Below are 25,922 nucleotides of genomic sequence, written 5' to 3' on the forward strand. Positions count from 1 at the left end.
AGCTCTGAGCTTGAGCACCTCTACAATACCTCCCTGAGCAGCTCGGCCTCGCTTCTGTGATACTCAAGTGTGGAAGAGTTGTACGGCCCAGTTTGCAGAGCCAAAGTATGGTGGGTCCTTGACATCCGAGGCAGTAGCTGCCATTACACAACCACTAAGCACTAAATGCATTCTGTAGGTACTGTTTAATCCTTGTTCTCAGCTCTTTACAGTTTAGATCATCTAGAATTATTTCTAATAACACCAGTGTTCTAAATATATTATTTCTGTGTGTAATAACGTTATAACGTATGCGTTTAGAACGCATGCCATTACCACGCGGTCATTACAACGACCGTGTTGTTACATCGCATAGCATTACAACACAAGTCTTTGCAACGACTTGCTGGAGGGGGGGGAGGGCTGGCTGTTGGAATAGTATAATTTACTATTCCAACTCCAGTCTGTGCAACAGTAGGGAAGGTGTCGGATTTAAAATCCAACACATTCTGCCCCCTACAGCAAGTCATTGTAATGACCGCGTTGTAATGGCATGCATTGTTTCGCATGCAGGAAAAACTATGTTTCCCATATTAAACATATTTTTAGAATCACTGCGAGGTATGCCCACAGTGACCCTGTTCGACTGATGAAAAATATGTATATTTTTTTAGCTAAATGATTGGGGCAGTTTCACAAAACTATTTTGTGGTTACATAGCTTGGGATTCAAATAATCACTGGCTCTGTAACTGCAAAATAGTGTGTCACAGATCACAAAGTGTATTTTGGAGATGCCTTTCTAACTCCCAAAGTTCACTTTGTTTGCCAAACTGAATTACAGAGGACAAGATGCATGCATTGAGCATCCCCGTCTTCTTAGCGATTCAATATAAATTGTCTATTATTTTTAACCTGCATTTGTGTGTGCAAAGCATTAATCTGTGATCACGGCTCAAAATTTTAATTTGCTCTGCCTAGACCTGTGCTCCGTATTACTTTTCTTTTGTTGACACAGACCTACACAACATGAGCTGTCCAACGTGATGTAACTAATGATATGAGTGGTGAGGTGATGAGTTTTTGTCACCAATTATGGCATCTACAACATCATAGGTAAACGGTAGGGAGCAGTGCATTGGGTGGGCGGGGGGCAGTTAAGATTGATAATATCTGGGCAATTTTCAGGTCTTTAATGTAGCTGTGACACCAATGTAACAGTTTGTTTTTTTACTGGATTTCTTTTTTTTGTTATCAATTGTTAATGTTGCCTGAGAACATTGAGCTTAACTTACATTTAACAGATTTTTCAGTGATTTTTATTTTTGCATTTTTTTGTGCTCATAATGTATTCAGCTTTTAGGCTAATATAATGTAGTATATGTTGAATTACATATATCTTCTGATTAATATTTCTAACTCCAGATCCCTCACCTTGTAAATCTCCCCAGCTGCCAGACTGTATCAGGAGATACTTAGAAAAGCTCTTGCGTGCTATCATGTGGCATCACCAGCCTCTGTCAGGAGTCTATCACGCCTCTGGACATGATACGGAGCCACACATAGGAGCCATCCCTGCGCCCTGACATTAGTTCTTTGTTTTCCACACCCTTTGGTCGGAATCCAAAACTCCACTCCTACCAATTATGTTCTTTTCATTAACTTTATTTTCAGAATTTTTTTGCATGGGTCAGGGTTGTCACCCTCAAAAGCAACAGGGTTTATTTGTTTATCCTAATTTATATAGCACATTCATTACCCACAGGACTCAGAGGACTTTACATAATAAAAGGTTGCCTAAGCATAACTCAAGGACTAGCATATTAAAAGCAAGTACACAGCTATATAAGCTAGTTATAAGCAAATAGCTGCATAATTACAGGGGGAAAAAAGCATAAACATGGCTTAATCCAACTAGTATTAACAAAAACCATTTAGCGTCTTTAGGGTGTTTGCTCAGGACGATAAATAACTGGTAATATGGAGTGAGCATGTAAGTAAAAGTAGGTGATGCGGAGTTGCGTGATAAGTGACAAAGAACATGAGAAGTATGGGATAAGAAGAAGAGTCCTGCAGCATGGAATCGATTTTACCCGGTTTTGCACATCATTCGGCCAAGATAGTCTGGTAAAAGCAAAGTTAACTGGACTTGTGAGAAGTATCTTTGGAATAGAAGGGCTTTGTCCAGTTTGGCCTTGAATATAGGCTGTGAGGTGGTGGTTCGTAGAACTGTAGGTAAGGAGTTCCAAACTCTGGTAGCACTACATAAAAATGATGTGCCATTGTATAGTCCTTCCTGAAAGTCAGGAGTTCCAGAAGCAGAAGATCTGCTTCTGCCTGATTTCTTTATCTGCCAAGTATTGTGGAGTAAAGATGTGTAGGGCCTTGTGAGTGATGCAGGACATTTTGTACAATGCTCTTGCCTTAATGAGAAGCCATCTTGGTGTTAGAATTATAGGTGAAATGTGGTCATGTCTTTTGATGCCAGAAATGAAACGTACTGCATGAAAATCTGCTTTTAGAGGAGCTTGATGCGATATTGGCGAAGGCCAGTCAGCAGAGAGTTGCAATAGTCAATCCTTCACAGCATTGGTGATTGGACAGGTTTCTTAGTTACCTTCTTCAGTTATGAAGCAGGAATTACCCCAAAACAGATGCGGTTGAAAGTCTGGCCTTGGTATTTATTAGTATCCAGGGACTAAGGGCCTGATTTAGAGTTCGGCTGATGGGTCCTGTGTGAAAAACGTGACAGATATCCCGTCCACCTCATTACAAGTGCGTTACGATATAATGTACTTGTAGTAAGGCGGACAGAATACCTGTCATGTGTTTGGCAGAGTAACCGCCTACCAGTCTCTAAAATCAGGCCCCTTGTCTTTTTTCCAAGAAATGACACCTAGAGTTTTGGTGTGGTCTGTAATGACAGGATTGCAGTAAAGGATACACATCCAGTAGATCCATGATTGGACTGTAGTGGTGGTTTTGCAGAGGAGTATAGAAGAGTTTACGTTTTGGAGTGATTCAGTTTTAAATGATAAGCAGTCTTCGCGTCTTGAACTGTCATTGATGTCAGTGTATAGGTGGGAGTGCATCCTGTACTCATTCAGCAACATTTTTGATCTCAAGGTTATTAGTGCTGCACGACCATATAACTTCCTTTTTAGATTGCCTAAAAGTAACAGAGAGTGAGAAAAGCAGATAAAAGGGGATAAGAGAATCTGGTGAGTCTACAGGATATACGATTTTGTATGATGACCATACCTTCCTTAAATATAGTCTCCTCAGAAACTGAGTACTGGTATGGGTAGGTCTAAGACATTACTGGCTTAATCCTTTTCTAGAGAGGAAAGGGGAAGAAGATTCATTGAAACCTCATTGGGTTACCCCAAAGGAGATTGACATCTTGCAGACAAATGTCATCACCACAAATTAATTGATTAATTATGAGCTCCATGTCTTCCTCAGTAAATGTTGCATTGTCACCGAGCAGGTGATACATTAAATTGAACCTAACTGGGGTATTCTGTTGAGATATGAGCTCTAAAGTCAGGTACTGAGAGCAGGAGAATGTATCACTGGCCATTTTTTTGCACTGGATGGTATTGCTGCTTAGTATCGCAGTACCTCCCCTTTATCTGTATTCATGGTCACATCAAATGATGAAGTAATTTGTGGGAACCAGGAAGTCTTTGACCTTATGAAAGGTTTCATTAAACAGAGTCTTTGAGTAGTAGTAAATCAAAATTGTATTTTATGGTGGTGTCAACTATTTCCAGTCTGGGTTTTACCCATGGTCTACAATTGTACAGCATGCAGCACAAAGCTAGCCTAATTGTTTTGGTGTGTGGTGTGGACCAGGGTTCGACCTGAATTGGAATTGGATTTTTAGATGCTACTCCCCTCGTACAGTCAGTCTAACATTCAGCTCTCTGAAACAGAACAATTTGTGTTTTACTTTTCGTGATGGGATTGGTCACTGCGGACTGATGGAAGGATAGTGTATAAAATATCCTTCAAGAAACGTGTCCCATGCATCCTTGCAGAGATAGGTATGAAGCCTGTGAGGATGTAGTTTACAATTACTTTTCATCTTGTACGTCATAATTGCTCAGTCCGGAAGTGGAGCGAGGATGCCTTCATAAGAGAAGACAGAACTTAGGTTAGACAGCAGATGCTCCAGGTGAATGATCTTTGAATTGATATCAATCGTGTGCTGAAGGAGGTACAGACAGATGTGATTCAGCTTTTATTTTTGGCTAATGTACATCTCAGCATGTATGTTGAGGAATTCGATTGACAAGGTCGGACTGGAGATGAGACTCAGAATAAAAACATAGCAGTTTGTTATTGAGGTTGTTTTGCCCGGAACTACTGCTGTTAATGCAGATTTGATCACCTATTCCTGTACATGGAGTCAAGTCGGAATTATGGTACATGGGCTTGACTGTGCTATGCAGTGGATTTAATACTGGAATGGGGTTAATGGACTCTACTCTAGACCCTTCTCCTATGAGGAGGAGAGCTGGCAAGAAAGGTACCATCGTTAAAAGAATAGAATATAAAAAGTGAAGGGGTTGGTACAAGGATAGGCTAGGTAGTAGAAGGGCAAGGAATTGGATGGGCAAATAATTGTAGGGATTAGTGAGGGGGGAGGGACAGAGGGAGAATTGGGAATTGGGATTGAGGTAGGTTTGTAAAACGAAAGATGAAGACAGGTGTAGAAGTCAGGCTGACCACTTAAGGTTTCAAACTGTGAACACCATGTTGCAACCAGACCCTCGTGATGCCTTTCTTTGGTGCCTTGGTACCAAACATAGCTCCATTTTGCTCCCCAATGCATCCCAATCCCATCAGGAAGCAAGAATCCAGAATCTGTCACTGTGCACCAAGAAAGGAAGGGCGGTCAAGTTCTAGAGGCAGCTTCCAGTCCCGTATACTCCCTTTCAATAAGTCAACAGTAAAATTTAGAGACAAGGTGATGGAAAAGCACAAAAAGTCCCAAGTGAAGCTCTTCGGCTGGTAGATGGTCCTGCTCTAGGCAGAGGTCTCATAGTCTGCATTCAGATACTCTCCGGCTTTAACTTCTTATGCAGATTTGTCCCGAGTTACCTAGGCCCACTGCAGCAACCTACAAAGAGGCCATGTTCCAGAATTTGAAGCTGGTTCTGGTTCACCCTCGGGGTAAACGGATCACTCGTGGACCCCATCATGACTTTTGTGTGCACTCTTCCTTGTGCCTGCTCACTCTGGACATCCCTGGTCAAAGCCGTTCCACTCAGGAGGTGACAAGTTGAGCTGCATATAAATGCTATCCATGTGTCCAGACATCAGTTCTTCTCTTTCAGCAACTTCAGATGTGGATCTGGAACTCCGCTCCTATTTTATCTTATATTTTTAAGAGACCTTCTTCTTCAGCAAATTTTTCCAGTGTGCAAGGGATATCACCCCCTAAGATGACCGGGTTTAACCCATTTAAGGATGTTTCAAACCGATGTTTCTGGCAGATCCCCACGAGGTGTGCCTTTGGTGCATGGGTTCTTCTCATGACTCCAAGGCCCGCATTGTCTCTGCCCCTCGTTTATCAACACTAACACTACTGGCACCGGAGGAGAACTTGCAGCATATTGTTCTGTCTCACTCCAAACCAGCTTCGGCCCGACTGAGGCTGCATCCAGAGCATTATGCACCGCAGCCTATTGTGAACCCATCAAACTTACACACGGTCCAACTAGCACACTGCTGTACAAATACATTTCACCTGCTTTTTTGGCTTGGACCCTGATCAGAGGCAGCCTGGCACCTAAAATGAAACCTCTGTTTCCTTTTAATGAAACTCTCACTGACACACTATTGGAGACTTGGGCTAAGCCATGCTCTGCTCCCTCCCCCCAATCAACCGAAAAGTTGCCCTTGCATAGATCTGCTCCAGGTTACCCAGACTTCTTAACCTAGTATCTGACACTTAAGAGCTTGGTAATGGAGCCATCTACGAGCAAGGTAAACCCCAGCATTTTTCTAAGCACTCTCCCTACTAGGGAGTCAAAACGAGTGAACACTTTTGGCAAACATATGTTCTCCCCAGTCTGTCTTGTTCATAAGTCAGCTGCGTTTAGTGGCATTGTACCCATGCATTTTGGGATATGGTGGATGAGGTCTTATCCTATTCATGACCTGCAATAGGCGTAACCCTGCAAGATGGTCAGAATGTGTACAAATTTGTCATCTGCTTGGGCTGGAACACCACAGATTGTCTAGGTAGGGCTATGAGACTTAGCATAATACTGTGGCACCACTCAAAGATGAGGTCTGCAGGCTTCTCTAGGGAAGTCAAGGCATCCTTGATGGACATGTTGTTCGATGCTCTCGCCTGTTTAGCGAGAAGGCAAGCTCAGCCATGGAATGTTTTAAAGAAAGCCGAACCACAGCATTCTCTCTGGGTCTCTCAGCTCCAGTTTGGCAATCCACAACAATTTTAGCCTTTTGGGGAATATGCCAGAGGCTCCCCTTCATCAAAGCCATCTTGGATACAGTGCGCTTTTGGGCCTTTTCTCTGTACCATGGAGTACAGGACATTGGGCCTATGATTTCAAGGTTTAAGTCTCTGCCCTGGGTCTCAGTGAGGATGGCTTTTTTTTTTTTGCTCATTCAATAGAAAAGCTTAACTCAATGCCTGAGTGTGTGGAAAAGTCTATGATTAAACTGACGTCAGTATGCTGGGGTAGCACCTATATGTGGCTCTGTGTCGTCAGATCTTGCGCTGAATGGAAGCTGATGGTGCCTCTGAACGGCATGCTGGTGCAATTGCTTTCCAAATCCAGTTTGACTCCTGAGTTGATCACATGATGAGGAATCTGCAGTTAGTTAAAGTATCTACCAGAACGAGTGTGCCAAAACTTATGAAATGTATCGCCTTCTAATAAAAGAGTTTGCTTGATCATTTGATTTGTTTCATCCATCAACTATAGGTACCTCGAAGTAGAGTGGAATGTAAAAAGAAAATCATTTCGTGAATTTAGCAGATCAAATATGAGAGACTTCTCTCCCAGAGTCCCCAAACAAGATAATAGCAGCGATTGTGGTGTGTACTTGCTGCAGTATGTGGAAAGTTTCTTCCAGGTAACTGTCTATCAATCAGTAACACTTGATTTTCACCATAAAGCAGCAAAAATAAATACAATGCATTCCTCTTAAAAGTGTGAATTGAAAAGTTGGTATTTTTAAAAACAGTAGGTTTGTATCTAAAATCGTGAGGAAGATCAAAGAAACACAAAATGAATATAACAGTGACCGGATCTGCACATCATGATCTCACAATGGAATACGTGGTCATGTTCTAAATGTATTTTGCTTTATCAACATCTCCAAATAAATTGTGGTAGAACAATTTCTATATACAGCAAGTCAGTGAGTCTGCAAGCAGCATGCTTGTTTGCAGCTTTTAGTACAAAAAATGAATGTGATCCAGTTGTGTATATGTTTTATGTAACTGATATGGGCGTTGAAAGTGTATTTCTGTTTATGCTTCATGTCCACAATCGATTTAGCTACTGCTGTCGTGGCATGCTCTATTTTTCAGACAATTGCTAGTGTTCTCAAGGTTGCCTCTCTAAATGAGCTCACTAAAACTTTATTGTAATCAATGTGATATTGCCTGTGTCCCCTTTTGTAGGGTTAGCAATTGTATGAAAGTGGCTTTTACTTTAACTGCTGCATTTCTGCCTCTATGTATAGTCCATAATTTGGAACCATAAAATGTAGCTGCTACTGTGTCCGACAAATCTCAACAGTAGCAATCAGTTGTTGTTCCTTGCCCAGCGCCCCCCCCGTACCCTCTAGTTGACACCACATTCCTGGCAACATACAGTTGCTATTGACTTGACAGTCACAATAGAATACCCAAATAATTTAAGTTGCATTCTTTCTGTAGTTGTAGACCTTCCATTGTGGAAACAGGTTTTTCGATCTCTATGGGCATTTACTTATCACCATAACAGTGCTCTTGGTAAGGCCCCCAGTATCCATTAACGTCTACAGGCCTGTAGATCTTCATTTAGGAACAGGCTTTATTCCGTAAGCTTTGCTTCTAAGAGAACAAGAGGAGGTTCTTCCAGTATTGTACCCTAATCCTGATTTAAAATGGGAGATACCGTTACAACTCTGTAACTTGGTCAGAGAGGTGAAAATGTATCTTCATATGGCAATAGAATACAGGCAACGGATTGGTCTGTTCATTAAAAAAAAAAAAGAGGGCATGTGGTTCGCGAGAAAGGATGCAAGCAGCCCTGCAACACATGGCAGCCGCCGAGTCTAGTTTAATTAAAAACAAAATATAAAAAGTGAAACCACGACCAGTGAGATTGGGAGGTAGACGAGAAGTCGAGATGCGAAGCATCCGTGGGTAAGGAGAGTGTTTGGAAAAGAAAGGTATGAAAAGGAACGAATACAAAAAACACAGTCCCTCAAATGTGCTGTGGGAGAATACAACACATCCAGTCAGAATGCTGTGAGACCGAAATGCTGGACAGGCACAAGAAGAGGGAATAAAGCCATCAAATCAAGAGCTGATCGATAAGATAGACAACAAAGCCATCCAGTCAGGAAGAGGGATCTGGCCCAAAGGCCACTCTAAATATATATTATGTATTGAGAACCATTGTCCTGTCTACAGTCAGCTTAAGCTGTTTGTATTCAAGATCTAAATGTGCATCAATGCAGTGAAGAGAGTCATTTTAATGTTTGATCCACAGCTGTATGTGTGGGACGAGGAGCTGAACGCATTTATTATCAAGTTTCGGCAAAGCCAATAGGTCTTCGCTTTCAAAGGCAAGTGCTGACCTATTGGAATTGCCAGTGCTTGTTCGCACTGCCACTCCCATGTTTGAGGCATACATATGCATGCATCATAATACATGTGCACTGATAGCGTACACATGGCGGCCTTTGTGGAATGGTAAAATAAACCATTCCAAAATGACTGCGTTGCACAACTGTGCTGTGACACAAGCACATATATGGTATGCATTGTGGGGGGCGTTGGACACAGTTTCACAAATTGTACTTTATCATTCTAAGATGGTCAAGTGTGGGAGCGTATAAAACAGAAATGAGCAGCCCAGTACTACTTTGCAGCTGCTGGGCTCTGGAAAAAAAGTAAAAAATAAATGTGGGACATGCAGGGTTATGGGAATGCTATTTATATTGTGCTCACTACTCCTAACAAGCATTGGCATAGCCAATAGGTCTCGCTTTTGGGACCTTATAAGTATTTGGTTATGCAGCACAATATCCTTGGTGCAACAACATCAACTGTTGCATGACTAAACACTTATAAGGTTCCAAAGGCGAGACCTAGTGGCTATGCCAATGCTTGTTTAATTTTGCTACTGTTTTTCCTTTCCTCTGTTTTCATTATTTGTCCAATTTGTATCCAACTATCCCATAGCTCTTTGCAAAACACCTCAAGGAATGATATAAGTATTGATACAATGTGGGACACAGCATTACATAATCACTGTTGAACTGTTCACTGCAGGATCACTTGTGACATAGTGTGATCTAGCATTATATGGTTGTTGCTGACATTGCAGCACACTATGATATATCACTGATGACTCTTGGGGAGGGTTGTTGACAGTGCAGTACACCATTATATTATCACTGATGAAACTTGGGGAGGGATGTTGACATTGCAGCACACCATCAAATGATCAAAGATGACACTTGCGCAAGGGTGTTGACATTGTAGCATACCATTATATGATCAATGATGATACGTGGTGGGCGGGGGTACCGTATCTTCAGCTGCCACACGTCATTATATAAACTAACGTGGGGCACAACATTACAAAATTAGTATGTACGCTGTGGGACTCTACATGACGTGTCGTAAGTACGCTCAAAGTGATGGGACTGACATCCATATACCCGCCTCTATAAAAATTAAAACATTTATTACACCAAAGTGACTTTCCAAATTATTTCTCCAGCAACTTAATTTCAATTGCAACTTCAAGCTTGTCGCTGCCAGAGGACCACAGTGTTAAGTATGACGATCCACGAATTTAGGTGAAGTATTTATTGAGGCTGGAAGCACCAAATACAAAAGGAGACAGACAACTTGAACGTGTAACCTGTATACCGACGCCACAGCATGCATGTCTCCATGCAATTCTCACTGTGAGAGGTATATTGTCCTATCCATGAAGTACGGCCACACTGTACATTCAGCAACCTTTATAGTGACTGCCAAATGGATTTTGCCAGAAGGTATATACTTCATTGCACACTTCTCCAATGTATGAAGAGAAACCGTATTGCTGCGGCTGCCATTGAAACCCCATTATCCATGAAAATAAGACATTACGGAAGTAAGGGAAAAGACAGAGAGAGCAGTGTTGGGGGGGTCATTCCGACGAGAGAGAGGAAGAGAGGGATAGAAAAGAAAGAGTGTAAGAATAGGTGTGAGAGAGGTGAGAAAGTATAAAGAGTAGGGGAATGAGTGAAGGAGGTGCAGAGAAGGGAAGAGAGAGAGGGTGAGAGAAATGTGAACGCGGGGCAGAGCACAAGACAAAATAAAAAGGAGTGGATCGAGAGGAAAGGGTTACGAAAGGAAAGACAGAGAAATAAGCGGTTAGAATATCAATAAATGGGTCAGAGGAAGAAACCAGAAAAAGGCAAGGACAAAAGGGTCAGAGACAAAGAGAAGGGACAGAGAGTGAAACAAAAAGCGAAAATCAAGGTGGAAGAGAGATGAAAGGAAGAAGAAAAGACAAATGCGGACAGAAAAGGGAACAGTGTGAGAGCAGAAAAAGAAAGGCAACAAAGTTAGACTGCCTTGGCGGCCTGTCCAAATTTCGAGCCAGGTGTTCGCCAAGGTCGCCAGGTCGCCACTGGAGTGGACAAAATTTGAGTGTAAAAACCAAATGAAACAAGCGCGCGTGCCTCGCGCTGCAGCGGGAGAGAGAGGCGGAGGGGTGCACCCGCGAGTGGTGCTCGCGCGCTGGAGAGAGCAGTCTGCTCTTTTTCAAAGCACATACTTATGGAGCGCCGCTGCGCACTCCCGCAAGCTGTATGCTGCCACAAGCACGAGTATGTGCTTTGAAAAAGAGCTGTACGACGGCTAAAGGCCCTCCTATGCAGCGCATGTGTGCTGCGCAGGCGAGACCTAAAAAGGCATTGAAACGTATTCGGATGGGTAGCATGCAACTACATGGGAATCCAGTCTTACTGATCCAGTCACACATAAGGATTATCGTTAGTTGTGCTTTTTCCACTCATTACCATGCAATTTCTGATATCATTTTAGTAGTGATTAGTGCAGTATTATGCAGATTCCATGTGTAATGTTTTTTTTAGGTCTGGTGTTAGCCAAGACCTTTTCATTTTAATAAAACATTTTGTAGTATACTTGTAGGGGCTTTAAGACAGCCCTCTTCTTCCATAGTCTGTTACTGTGAAATTTAAAATGTTCTTCCATCCACTACAGCATACTGTATGGTGTAATGGCTCAGCCCACTTAAACCATTGCCTGACTTCACTGAGTGACAGCATTCTGCCCTTTCACATGGATCGCATCTGCACACAAAGTAGTGTCCTACAATGCCATTCCAGAATCGTATGTTGTCTCGATCACTTAGGTGTCATTGGCCAATTTTTATAAGCACTTGCTTTGGCTGTCGCTATGTGCCTGAACCAGGGAGCTTAGAAGGCAAACATTGCTGCATGCTTGCAAACGCCACCAGTAGCCCTCTCTTGTCTGTCCTGGTGTTTAATTGAGGCTATTGCCACACCAAAGGAATGTGTTGTAGTTGAACGTTTTATCTACATTGAGATTGACTTCAAAAGTATAAGTGGCATCTTATCTGCCTGAGCAGTTTATTTATTAGCACAAAGTAGCGCAACATTAGAAAGAAAAGCAATGACAATGAATACAACAGAAGTACTAGGCTGACACGAGAAAGTGTTAGGTCGCTGCCTTCACATCACTGCACATTCGAGCTACATAGTGCTTGAACTATTATCTTTCTGAGCTGTATGAGCTAGTTACAACATCTAGAATAGCAATGAGATCCTCAGTGATTTATAAACGCCAGTCTTAACTCATGCTAGTTTTAGTGCATGCAGTCTTTTACAAACGTGCTAGAATTGATCACCACTAAAACTTTTAATCAAATGATTTATTTCTTATGGGCTAGGACTATGCTAACATGCAGAGTTCAGTTAGCTGAAATGATTTCAACGGTAAAGTTTAAATGACCACAAGTACCATTTGTAATTTTGAGGGCTATTTATCTGGTATATGAACTTTCAAACTACCATGGAAGTGTAAATGGAGAAGATGGCCGCCTGAAGTGAGAGATCTGGCAGCCTGGTGAGATCGTATGCAGTTTTCTCCCTAAATCCGCTGGCATCAAACCCTCAAACAGTAGGTTAATACCCTAGATGATCCCCTGAGTGTGCAACAATCTCCCAAGCTCCTGAGGCTTCCCATTTTCAACGCTCACCTCCCAACACAAGACCCCACAGTGGGCCCGATGATGAGAAAATGGCGCCTGTGGTGTCATGAGGACTGCCCCACTGCTAGGAGCCGTCGTACTGGTCCGCAATACATTTCACTAAGTAGGCAAAAGGTGCTTGGGGGTTGTTAGAAATGTGGGTCTCTAGTTAGCAGAGGTAGGTACTTTTGTCCAAATAGGGACCCTTGCTTCTAGTTAGGGTAAGGGGATACACACTTTAGATAACCCCTGCTCATCCCCTTGGTAGCTTGGCACGAGCACCACAAATGAACAACGCACCAGTTTAGAAAAATAAAATATCTTTATCTAAATTTAACAAGACCAAAACGACAAAAATCCAACATAATACATTTAAAAATATGACGTTCAAAAGGTTTCAAGAGCTTGTACCATAGAAAACTATGGATGCGTGACTTTTACACAAAGTACCTGTAGTTGCGTCTAAATTCACAAGGTCAAACAGCCGCAGAGTGAACAAGCGTCGAAAGCAAAGAGATGCGTTGGTTCCTGAGACCTTGGGGAGGCGATGCAACAGTTCTGCTGCATGCAGGAGAAGTGATGCGTCAAATCCGGGCTGTAGGGGGAAGTGATGCGTCGATTTTTCATGACGGTTCAGATCCGCAATTAATGTATCGGGAAAACTTGTTGCACAGGTGCAATGTGTGGAAATCCGGGATGCGTGGGTAATGGATGTGGCAGCGACAGGCGCTGCATCGGTTTCCGTAGCGGCATGGCGATACGTGGAATTTCAGAAAAACAGCCGCAAGAAGAGCGATGTGTCGTTTTTGTAGCTCTTCAAGTTCCTTCTCTCTTCCAGCTCCCAAACAGCAGCAAACATCTTCAGAGATCCAATAAAGGCATAGGCACCTCCTGGCAGGTCAGAACTCACAGCAGCAGAGTTCAGGGTAGCTGGGGGTGAAGTCTTTGTGTCCCTGAGACTTCAGAACAGGAGGCCAGAAACACACAGGCCCTTGGAGATCTCCTTCAAGCAGGGGACACAGCACACAGTAAAGTCCTTCTCCTTTCCTTGGCAGAAACAGCAACTGCAGGCCAACCCACCACAGCACACAGCAAAGGGGCAGTACTTATCCTCAGTCTCTCCAGCTCTTCTCCTTGGCAAAAGGTCCTCTTGAATTCCAGGGATGATCTAAAAGTCTGGGCCCCTCTTTTTATACAGTAAACCTCTTTGTTCTCTCCTGGCCCAGGGCTCTGATCCCAGTCCAAACCAGGTCTGGGGGGCACTTTGCAAGTGTACAACCACCTCCATTGTCAGTGTGAGCCCTGGCTCCAGACACACCACAGGGGGGCGGAGTCATCATTTTGGAAGGCAGGCACAGCCCTATTCATGTGCAGGTGCTACTCCTTCCACCTCTCCAAATGCAGACCAACCCTATTCAGCCTAGCGCTGACTCGTCCAGACTCTCTGGAGCCCCTGCACACCCCCATCCCCTGTCACTCCAAAGCCATACAGTCAATACACACCCTAGCAGAGCACACTGGATGGCTAAGCAAGAAAATACCTACTTTCTAAAAGTGGTATTTTCAAACACAGAATGTAAAAATCACCCTAACTAAAAGATGCCTTTTAACATTCTGAGTTCAGGCATACCAAACTTTATTTTCCTACTTTGTTCCCGGGGGTAATTAGGCTTATACGATGTTATAAGCAAAATCCCCATTCTATCCTTTGGGAACAGATAGCCTTGCAATAGTGAAAAACTAAATTGGCAGTATTTCACTATCCGGACATGCCACACATACCAAGGCATGTCCTACCTTCCACATACACTGCACCCTGCCCATAGGGGTACCTTGGGCCTACCTTAGGGGTGACTAACATGTAAGCTTATGGCCTGGCAAGTGGGTGCACTTGCCAAGTCAACATAGCAGTACTAGACTGCACACATGCTCTGCAATGGCAGGCCTGAGTTACATTTACAGGCTGCTTATGTGTGTGGCACAATCAGTGCTGCAGGCCTGCTAGAAACATTGGATTTACAGGCCCTGGGCGCACACAGTGCACTGTACTAGGAACTGACTAGTAAATCTAATCAGCTAATTATAGAAACACCAATCCATACATACAATTTACAGGGAGAGCATATGCACTTTAGAACTGATCAGCAGGGGTAAAGTGCCCAGAGTCATAAAAACAACAAATACAGGTCAGAAACAGAAGACAACAAAGCACAAAATCTATGGATAAACCCGCTGTAAAAGCCAGGTCTAACAGAGGTAAAGTGGTTGACTTCCACTATCCTGCCGCCATTACTCCCGCTTCCTGCTACCCACTATCTACAGTAATTGCCTGGGGCCCAGTATGCTCATATAACAAAATAGCGCTGTCACCTTTCCTAACCTTGTACGGCTCCCCAACTGAGTGCTTCGCTAACTTGGATATATATAGCTAGAGACACGGAGCCAATAGGTACAGGGGGATAGTGTCCAGCTGACTGTCTCCCACCCCCACCCTCCCTCCTGTGCAGCGGTTATATGGACCTCGACACCACAATGCAAGACCTGCAGTAGTATGGTATTGTGACTGATGGGATTGCTGCTGAATGTATAACTGAAACCAACGGGCGAATTTGGACCTTATCAGTACAGCTGATCATGACCATTTAATGACGAAACTGGCATGGAGCATATACTAGTGGGAATGTAGTAAATAGCGGAAGTAGCGCTCTCCACTCAAGTAAGTAAAAACACAGAATTCATCTAACTATGTGAATACATTGGCCATCGTTTACCATGTAAGAACATTGTTCACCACTAACGTCCTCCAATACAGTCCACGTGAGTACAAGTAAGGAGGGAGACCTAATTAATACAGTTGATTTAGACCATTAAAGACTTAGACTACTTCGAGGTATGTAAGCCCTGAATTGACCAGTGACATGATCGCACTTCTTGCACATCTAATTACATGAAGACGCTGCACACGTGCTCCTCAAATACAGGCCATGCTGGGCAGTAAGATTCTGGCCTCTTAATCCTCAAGTTGTCTGGTTCCTCAGTAGTGGAATAAACAGCGCAGATATGCAGAAATAGATTAACAGTGCACATATCGTATTGTGCAATGTAAGAGATATCACTCATGGCGGCACCCAATGTGAATTGCTGTAGTCTGTACCCTCCACCGCACAGTCTTTTCCTTCACAACGCACCGCTGCACTAACAATCGTGCAAGAGTTTTGTGACTCTAATGGAGGTGCGACTTGCTGATCTGCCTAATGTTCGTGTAATTCCACCATAGTGACCACATATTGAGACTCATATGGAGATATTTTGAGATTGTGTCCTGCTTGGGCTGAGTGACTCTGTCTGACTTTGGCTGGGTGAGGCTGACTTTGGCTGAGTGAGGTGTGAACACGCATTGCCTTCTACTGCTTGTTCACATCTGGTTTGCCTATGTACTGCCTCCTTATCACTATACAACCCTTGATTTTGTTTTTGGTTTACCGCATATAAAGAGAACACGTTATTCTGGCACCACCTCTTAACCAATAAGTACTTTACCCTTGCAAACATAACACTATTATTTTAAGGGTTTTAAAGTGTGCACAAAGATATACGCTCCTCTACCTACCCGGAGACTGAAGTGAAAGAGTGGAGCTTTCTCTTAGACAGGTTCTCAGAGCATAATCAAAAAGAATTCTACTGAACGTCAGACACAGAGGAGACTTAGAGCACACTTTTAACAGATTACCTCGCAATAAATCACAACCCTTCAAGCAGGGTCAAACGGCTCACCTTCAACAATGGGCAAACCCATCACTGGTCACCACTTGATCCCATAATGGCTGACAAAAAAGACTTCAGAGATGCGAAGGAGCACAAGGACCGCAAAGAATAAAAAGCATCTCTCAAAAGGGCCAAACAAGACCCTCCTATTAGTGATTTGCCTGTCAAGCCAAAACAAGCCTTAGATGTCAACAATAAAATAGACCTAATCTCTCTAAAAGAGCTGGCACAATGCATCAAAGTGACACCAATCTCCCACAAATTGAGATCTCTGCAACGTGAAACGACCTCAAATCCCTATCTACACGTACTGGCGAGACTGAATCAACAATCTGCGTGCTTGAAGATGAAGATCGCAAAGATAAAAAAAAAATCACCCAGGCCATGGCCGGGCAGGCCAGCACCCTGTTCAGAACCATAATTGACTTTGAAAATAGGAACAGAAGAGGAAACCTAAGAATTTGTGGACTGCCTGAGGGGACCGAAAACCAAGCACCGTGGTGCATCTCCTCCCTAAAACAATGGATTCCGCAAACCCTTGGTATCAAATTTGAAAGGCCATACAAAATCGAGAGGGCTCACAGTGTGCCTACAAGACTGACCCTGGGCTTAAAACCCCACTCCAGCTCATCTTCAGACCACTTAGATTCCAGCACTCTTAGACTATCCTGTCACATATGAGGGCATCAAAATCGCTAACATGGAATGACAGCAAGATCGGAATATCCCAGGACAATGCTAAAGAGAAGGTTTTCAGGAAGAAAGGCTTCTTAGCCCTGCAGAATTCCCTCACAGCTCTGAACATCACCTTCTCTATCATTAGCCGAGGCAGATTCAAAATCATCAACATAGGGAAGACTTTCATTTTTGATGACCCCTCGGAACTTCAGTCCTACATCCAAAATGAGTAACAGCTAGACATGTCCTCCTGATGGACCAACGCATTGAACATTTGGTGACCCTTCATGTATGCTCCCATGCACTCAGATAAGACTCCGTTTTCTCATTCTCCAGATGTGCAGATTTATAAACGATCTAATTGATGCTAATAAGGTGCTTATGTTTCAATATGTAAACTTAAAGTAAAGCCCACATGCGCACATCCCAAAGTCCTTTACCCTTATATGTAAAGATGTGAGCTCACCTCATTTCCCACATATGCACATCTCCATGATACTTTGATTTCGACCTTCACATTCAATTCGTATAGCTCCAAGAAGGATGACTCCTTGCTTGGTCTTACTTCCTAATCTGACAAATACAACATATCCTTTATGATCTGTCGACAGCCTCATTACCAAATAACATTGTCTCAGACTACTTTGCCTACTTCTCTGCACTCATCTTCATGCCATCATACACCACAAGAGACTCATACTACAAAATACTTGTCTGCACTTCCCTACACTCCCTTACCCCCAGACCCACTATACACTCATCTACACCTATATCTCACCCTACACATACTCTGACAATATATGTGTACTCACATGCTTGCATGAGACTGGATTTATAAGGTAAACAGTGGTTCCGTTGGGTGAAAGAATTGCTTTACACATTAAGCATAGTCAAGCGTTATTCAGATAATATGCGATATTCTGCTGTAAGCAACACACCAAACAGTTCGTATGCAAATCAAATTCTTTATATATAAATTGCGTCATTCATATATATATGCATCAATATTTTATGGAAGGCCGTCAAGCAACAGTGTAATAATAAAAAGTGACACAGTGAAAAGTAAGTGCTCAGTGACAATGTGCGTGATATGTACAATAGTTTAAAATCTAGAGAAATTTTGAAAATGGCCAGCGGATTAAATAGTTATAGTAAAGCTGCGTGATGGAAGAGTTCCTTTTGGCGCAGGTTCTATGTACTGGTCCACATAATAGTCGACGTTTCAACACTTGTGCTGCGCTAATGTAAGGTCAGTACGGGTCTTCATCAGGACAAAAGGCAAGCAGTGACGGCCTGTGGGTAGGGAGAAGACTTAATCAGGTGTGTTGCTACAAGACGAAAAGGACCTATGGGCTAAAGGTGGCGGGCAACTCACCTTGTTGTGATTGAGATTCAAAAAGTTAACAGGGCCCTTTGTGGAGATGCCGATCCGGTAAGATATGGAAGGACTTCAAACGGATGATTACGTTGTGGGGGCCTACAAGTAATTCAAGTGGCAGATTAATATCGAGCTGCGGTGCTTTTAGATGAAAGTGTAGTGAAGAAGCGGCAAAAGCGCTCACCTCAGTGGTATATCCGATGAACCACAAGTCAGGTATCAGTCGGTGCTTGTCAATGATATCTACAAGTAATGCAGTGTATTAGAATAGGTGCGAAAAGTAACCGCTGCATTAGAACTGAATAGAAACTAGGACGGGCTCACCTCTTTCAATATGGAATGCCGTCTCTATTCACGGTGCTTCTAATTTGATCACTCGGGCGGCAGGCAATGTTTCCTCTGCCCGTCTAGAGCGACGATAACTGTAGGGAATCATGCGTGATTTAGAAGATTAGCGGGCAAAGTTCATTTAATAATTAAATAAAGGATCAAGGGCGCTGGTTGAATGTCAAGCGATTACCTCACTGAGACAGCAGGCAGGAGTCCGGGCTCATCTGTGGTATGCGGCAGCAGAACTCAAAGTGAGTCAGCGCGAGTAGATAAAAACAGCGTGCGCGTGTACGCTGCACGTTGCTGGTAACCTAGCAACACGCAGTCATGACGCCAGATTGCGTGGCGTTCCGTCACGTTTTGCCATAGTAACGGTGTAACCCCAGGGAAAGGGACGCGGTGCGGGTCATGCACTGCTGTCAAGGTCAGTGTTAGGTAAATTAACACGGATAATTGATACTGTGTTAGAGATGGGTGCATAACGCACTACCAACGTGTGAAAGACGCGCGTTGCAGATCTTTTACAAGGAACAATCATTTTCCAGTATAATTGCTGTATGCGAGTGAGGAATTACAGCTATCCGAGAACAAAGCTCCATTCGATGTAGCACATGTTATACAAACATATTATACGGATCAGCATAGTCAAGACATGATGCATGTTGGGTATTACTGGCTGAATTGAAATAAACATTGTACTTGAAATGGCATGCACTGATTATCTCAAGCAGTTTAAATTACTCAAATTGTTCCGTTACATAATAAAACACGATAAGGCCAAACATTTGAGCATTCAGGACAGATTGGAGTAAGTACCAAGCACACATGTTGGAAACCTATGTACGGGAGGTTGTAGGAAACTCAAAAGGCAACATGGTACACGTGTAAGGACTTAGGGGGCATCAGAGGCAGATTAGAGTAAACCCATTTGTTTCGAGATCTCCTCCATCTCGTTCAGCCCGTGGTGGACTGAATTAAGCAGATGGATCCATCTACATTCCTTATAATTCAAATTCTTTGCAGTTGACCCTCCTCTAGTGTTGGGAGTAATCTTTTCTAGTATCCACCAAGTGAGGTTGTTGGGAGAGTGTTGGTGTGATGCACATTGCATCTTACTCTACTCATGTGTTGTAGAATTCTGACCTTTGCTTTTTGAGTCGTTTGTCCAACATATATGAGGCCACAGGGACATTGGATGGCATATATGACATTCATGCTGTTGCAATTGGTAAACTGGGAAAGTTTGTATGTTCTGCCAGTATACATGAATGTAGTTCCTTCATAGCATAAATCGCATGCCTTGCATTGCCCACATTTGTGGTGTCCAGATACAGGTGTAAGCCCCAGGAGATTCCTCAGGTCTGGTTGTTTAGGTGTGTCCAAGTATGCATTCACCACAGAGTCCTTAATATTTGTGCCTCTTTTGAAGGCAAAGGTGGGGTCCTGTGATATCTGTAGTTCACTGGCGACCAAGTTCCAATATTTCTTCACAACTTTCTTTATTTCATTGCTTTTGGTGTTGAATGTTGTCACACAGACTATTTTGTCTGTCTCCAATTGTTTTTGGTTAACCTCTAAGAGTTGTTCCCGGGGGCAATACCATGCCCGTTTCTTTGCCCGTTTGAGTAGACCCGTAGGGTAACCTCTCTCTCTGAGTCTGGCCAGTAGTATTTCAGATTCCCTGAAGTAGTCTGTCCTTCTTGTGCAGTTCCTCCTCAGTCTGAGGAATTGGCCATACGGTAGATTGTCTCGCAGGCTGCATGGATGATGGGACTCATATTTTAATAATGAGTTTCTTTCCATGGGTTTACGATACAGATCACAGTATAGTAAATCATCTTGTGAATGGAATGTTAAGTCCAAAAAATCAATGGCTTCATTGTTATATGTCATTGTGAACTGGATGTCGGTTGATCTCGTATTCAGCCAGGTAAAGAAATTATTGAGTTCAATGTGGTTCCCAGACCAGATCATTATCACGTCATCAATATAACGTTTCCATACTGAAATGGCATTCAAGTATGGGTTGTCCAGACTGTACAGATGTTCCTCTTCGTAGTGGTCCATGTATAGATTTGCTAGACTTGGGGCATATGTAGCGCCCATGGCTACGCCTTTGCACTGGTAATAGAATTGTTTTTTGAAGATTAAATAATTCTTTTTCATAGCAATATCCAGTAGAGAGATCAAAAATTCGGTAGGAATCCAGTGTGGTCTTGGTCTGGAGTCTAATGTGCTTCTGATAACATCCAATGCAGCTTCTTGGGTAATTGAAGTGTACAAGGAGGACACATCTAGTGTGACCAAAAGTTGAGTATAGGGATCAAATGCCTGACCTTCTAGTATTTGTATAACGTGCATCGTATCCCTTACAAACGATTTAGTTTTTGGTATGAAGGGTTGTAAGAAATAGTCTATGAATTGATTGAGTGGTTCCAAGATGGAGCCACATCCCGAAACAATGGGCCTTCCAGGTGGTTTCTCCATTCGTTTGTGTATTTTAGGTAAAGTATAGATGGTAGGTATTCGGGGCTCTTTGCTGTTGAGGAATTCATATTCATGCTGGCTCAGGAATCCTTTAGAGAGACCTCCTTTAGTCACCTTTTCTATCATGGATTTCAGAAGAGGCGTAGGGTCACGTGGGGTTGGTTGGTAACTGTCCACCATGCCGAGTTGACGTTCAAGCTCCTCCACATAATCGTCTGTATTTTGTAGTACCACAGCACCACCCTTGTCAGCTGCTTTGATGACAATGGTTTTGTCATCACTCAAGGAACGTATTGCACACTTTTCTTCTTTGCTGATGTTGTATTTTATATACTTCCTTTCTGTCACAATTTGCATGGTTTCTTGGAGTACAATTTTCTCATATGCAAGTATTTTCTCACTCACCATGTGGGCCCCTGGGGTGAATGTCGAAATGGGTCTGAAACCTGTGGCAGCAGGCACAGGGTTGTAGGTATTCCTGCTGAAATAATACTTCAATCTGATTTTGCGAAAGAAGCGTTGTAGTTCAATTTTAATCTGGAACGAGTCAGGAATGACTGTGGGGACAAAGGAAAGTCCCTTGGAAAGCACATCCCTTTCTGCCTGAGATATAGTGTGGCTTGATAGGTTGATGATTGGATCAGATGTATTAATGGCATTCTGATTCCTTCCCACGTGTAGTTCAATCATTTCATTCGTTGTTTCAATGATGTTGTTTTTAGGTAGAAGAGGTATGGGTTGCAAGCTGGTCCCTGAGTGGTCATGGGACTGGACAATGGATGTGTGGGTCTCTACCATCTGTACGTTTGCCTCCGTGTAGAGATCTCCCCGTGTGTTTCTGGTTGGTAGAACCGAACCCGTGATGTGGCTTGCTGAGTGTTCCTGCCCCTGTTCCATCCTCCCGGTCTCTCCCAGTTCTGAGCTCTCCCTCCGCCCCTGTTGGTTTGGCGGTAGCCCTCCCCTAAAAAACGTGATCCCTGGTTGGTTTGTGAGTTAGTGGAAGGTCTGTCTGTGTCAGAATCTGAACCACTGCCTGCAGAGGAATTTGAGAAGGTGTAAAATCTTCTTGGGCCCTGTCGACTTCTATTGCTAAAGAAGCCCTGGCTGTCTTGTTGGTAATAGTCGTCAGACAAATATGGATATGTTATATTTTTGTCGTAGTTTCTTATATCCTTAGATAACTTATCTAGCTTCCTATTCAAAGTGATGGTATTAAAGTCGGAGAGTGTCTTTTCAGCTCTTTCTAATGCCTCCCGAGCGTTAGTAAGGGAAGTGTCGTCAATAAGTTCCTTCTTAAGGTCCGCTATTTCTTGTGTTAGTTTCTTTACATATTCTAATGCTGTTTCCACCCCAAGAAACATCCAGTGCCTAGAGCAGTTATTCGCTACGTAACTGAATCCTTCTCTGAATTTCGGGATATCTATGAATATAGCAGGTTCATTACGTACTTGTAGGCCTTTGGGAATTATGTTAGACTGGAGGTATTTTGTCAATACATGCCCGTGAAGGCGTGCTCTGATTAGCTTCTTCTCTAATCTTTCAATTTTAGCCAGTTTCTCATTCAGACTGGTGTCAGCTGACACTCTGTCCGAACCTAGTAGAAAGCTTGAGGCACCCTGGTCATGTATCAATTTGGCTATATAGTCTTCACTATATGACAGGGTTTCTCTTTCAGACATACTACAACAATACACACAATGAACACAAATTGAAAATTAATCCAAAAACATTAAATGGGAGTAAAACCCTCGCAGGTAGATACCTGCACCAATTATAGTTGTACAAATAATGGGGTAACCCAGTATCCCTCAGAACCTGGGCAGTAAGTTATAAGGTAAACAGTGGTTCCGTTGGGTGAAAGAATTGCTTTACACATTAAGCATAGTCAAGCGTTATTCAGATAATATGCGATATTCTGCTGTAAGCAACACACCAAACAGTTCGTATGCAAATCAAATTCTTTATATATAAATTGCGTCATTCATATATATATGCATCAATATTTTATGGAAGGCCGTCAAGCAACAGTGTAATAATAAAAAGTGACACAGTGAAAAGTAAGTGCTCAGTGACAATGTGCGTGATATGTACAATAGTTTAAAATCTAGAGAAATTTTGAAAATGGCCAGCGGATTAAATAGTTATAGTAAAGCTGCGTGATGGAAGAGTTCCTTTTGGCGCAGGTTCTATGTACTGGTCCACATAATAGTCGACATTTCAACCCTTGTGCTGCGCTAATGTAAGGTCAGTACAGGTCTTCATCAGGACAAAAGGCAAGCAGTGACGGCCTGTGGGTAGGGAGAAGACTTAATCAGGTGTGTTGCTACAAGACGAAAAGGACCTATGGGCTAAAGGTGGCGGGCAACTCACCAACATTTTAGCCAATAGATTGGAAAAACTGTTCCCATCAATAATACATCCCTCTCAAATGGGATTCATAAAAGGAAGACTGGTCTGTGATAACATCAAACGTTTTGCCCATGTCCTAGATAAAGCTCCTCTGTTCCACTCCCTGGCGAAGCCATGGTCTTAGATGCTGAAAAGGCCTTTGACAAAGTCTCTTGGCCTTTTCTAAGATCGGTAATCCGCAATTTCAACCTTGGCCCCTCCTTCAAGCAGATACATAGCATAGGAAAAGTAGAATTTATTGACTCTACATAGTGTTAGCACACATAAGAGTATACCATCTAAACTAAATAATATATTGATGTTTAAAGAATACATATCGTTAAAGTTCATCAATATTTTATTTATTTGTACCAGGACCAAACCATAAATATGCTCTATGATAGCACTAGACCCATCCAATCCTTTGCGTCCAGATGCATTCTGTATAGAAAACAACATTTTTTTGGTCTGGCCGATGGACAACTTTTGGATGTGTCCGGCTCATACAATGAGAAAAAAGAATATAGTTCCTTAGGAAAAGCATTTTTTGACTTGCCTACAACTTTCGCGGTGTGACGCATTTTTATAAATTAAAAAAAAAAAAAAGATTCTAGTTGTGCATGGAAGGTTTTGGAGCGATCTGTCAAGCGGTGGCTGAGAAATAAGGGGGCGGGTCAAATAAGTGCGTTGTCCATGTTAATTCCCATGGAGATTTTAGACATAATTATACCCAGAACGCTGGACTGAATTACACCAAATTTGTCAGAAAGGTAGCTCTTGGTCCAGGAAGCGCCCTTTTTGTTATTTGGTGTAAATCTGTTGAGTAGTTTTAGAGATATTAAAGAAAATCCAAATTTGAATATCTAGAGGCGTAAAGCCTCCGCGAATATTAACGATCTCGTGCAGAGATCTGGTTGGCTGCCTGCACTTCAATCGGGAAGTGTTGGCAGCCATCTTGGGACTTGGCCTCAGCCAATTCCACCGAAAAAATGGCAAAATAAAGAAAAGTGGGCAGGGTAGGAATAACCTGATTAATACAAAAAAAGGAACAAACGACAGACCAAGTCCAGCTCCACCAATCCACATGTACCAACAATAATACGGTGGTGCAACACTCTTCCTGCACCCGTCGCTCAAGGGTGCAAATTGCAGCCAGAATTTTTCAAACGAAGATGGAAGGTGCACTCTTAGCCAAGTCAAACACGTGAGCAATTGTTCTGGAAATACTTCTTTTATTAACTCAGTCCTTAAACGGCACACAGCCAACGCGTTTCGTTCCCAAAAGTGCCAAGAAGGGAACTTCGTCAGGGCTGCAACAGTTATAGAAAGAACGGACATTAACAATGTAATGTAAAATGGCATTTGTACCGCGCTGCAGTCACTCCAGGGAGCATCAAGGCGCCAGATACTGATTAGTGATGAAGGAAACAGGTAGGGAGTGGATGGAACTCACCCAACTGTTACACTAGTGCTCTAACGCGGGAGTCCTGTAGCTTGAAAATCCAGGTTTTCAGTCCCTTTCTGAAATCTTTTTCCTTGTCTAGGGCACGAAGGTCGGGGGGAAGAGTATTCCATGCTTTTGCCCCAAGTACTGGAAGGGATTTGCCACCTCTTGTGCTGAGCTTGAACCTAGGTACTGACAGGAGATTAGAGCTAGATGAACGGAGATTGCGAGAGGGATGGTATCTGGCGAATCTCTGCTGTAGGTATTTTGGTCCCAGAGCATGGGTGGCTCTAAAGGTGATAATCAGTATTTTGAAGAGGACTCTCTTGTTAATTGGGAGCCAATGTAGAGTATTTAGTGCAGATGATGCAGAAGATTTCTTCGGCCATTTAAGGACTAACCTAGCTGCGGCATTCTGCACCATTTGAAGTTTATGTGTGGTGGTTTTTGTAGTACCTGCATATAGGCTATTACAATAGTCTATCCGCGACGTCACCAAAGCAACTGTTACCGTCTTCCTAGCCTCAAGAGGAAGGAGGTCGAAAAACTTCCTGAGTCCTTTAATAATGGCAAAGCAGTTACCTGCCACTTTCAAGGCTTGCTGCTTGAACGAGAGATTGCTGTCAAATGTAATCCCTAGGTTTCGTGCCGATTGGGTTGTGTTCGGTGGGATTTCTGCCTTTTCTGGCCACCAGGTTTTGGGCGTGAAGTTGTTATTTGGGCCCATTGGCACGATTTCTGTCTTGCCTGTGTTGCATTTTAGATGATTGACTTTCATCCAATCAAAGGTTGCCGTGAGGCAGTTTTTAAGTTTTTCTTCCCATTCCTGTGTATCTTTGTCCAGAACCAATATCAATTGAGTATCGTCAGCATAGGCGACTACATCAATTCCAAATGACGATATTAGTTTAATTAAAGGGGCGGTGTAGACATTAAACAGCGTTGGGCTGAGGCTTGAGCCCTGTGGAACGCCCATCTTT

At 42.9% G+C, this 25,922-nt stretch overlaps 1 protein-coding gene across 2 annotated transcripts in view; it reads left to right on the forward strand.

Moving 5' to 3' along the window:
* The window catches only part of SENP7 (SUMO specific peptidase 7), a 991,910-nt gene that overhangs the window by 885,540 nt on the left and 80,448 nt on the right, over window positions 1–25,922 (forward strand). For both annotated transcript variants that reach the window (XM_085622390.1, XM_085622391.1), the window contains exon 21: window positions 6,944–7,094. In XM_085622390.1, the coding sequence (XP_085478516.1) occupies window positions 6,944–7,094 (151 nt within the window). The remainder of the gene's footprint in view (window positions 1–6,943; window positions 7,095–25,922) is intronic.

Source organism: Triturus cristatus, chromosome 8, assembly GCF_964204655.1.
Source record: "Triturus cristatus chromosome 8, aTriCri1.1, whole genome shotgun sequence".
Classification (NCBI taxonomy): Eukaryota; Metazoa; Chordata; class Amphibia; order Caudata; family Salamandridae; genus Triturus; species Triturus cristatus.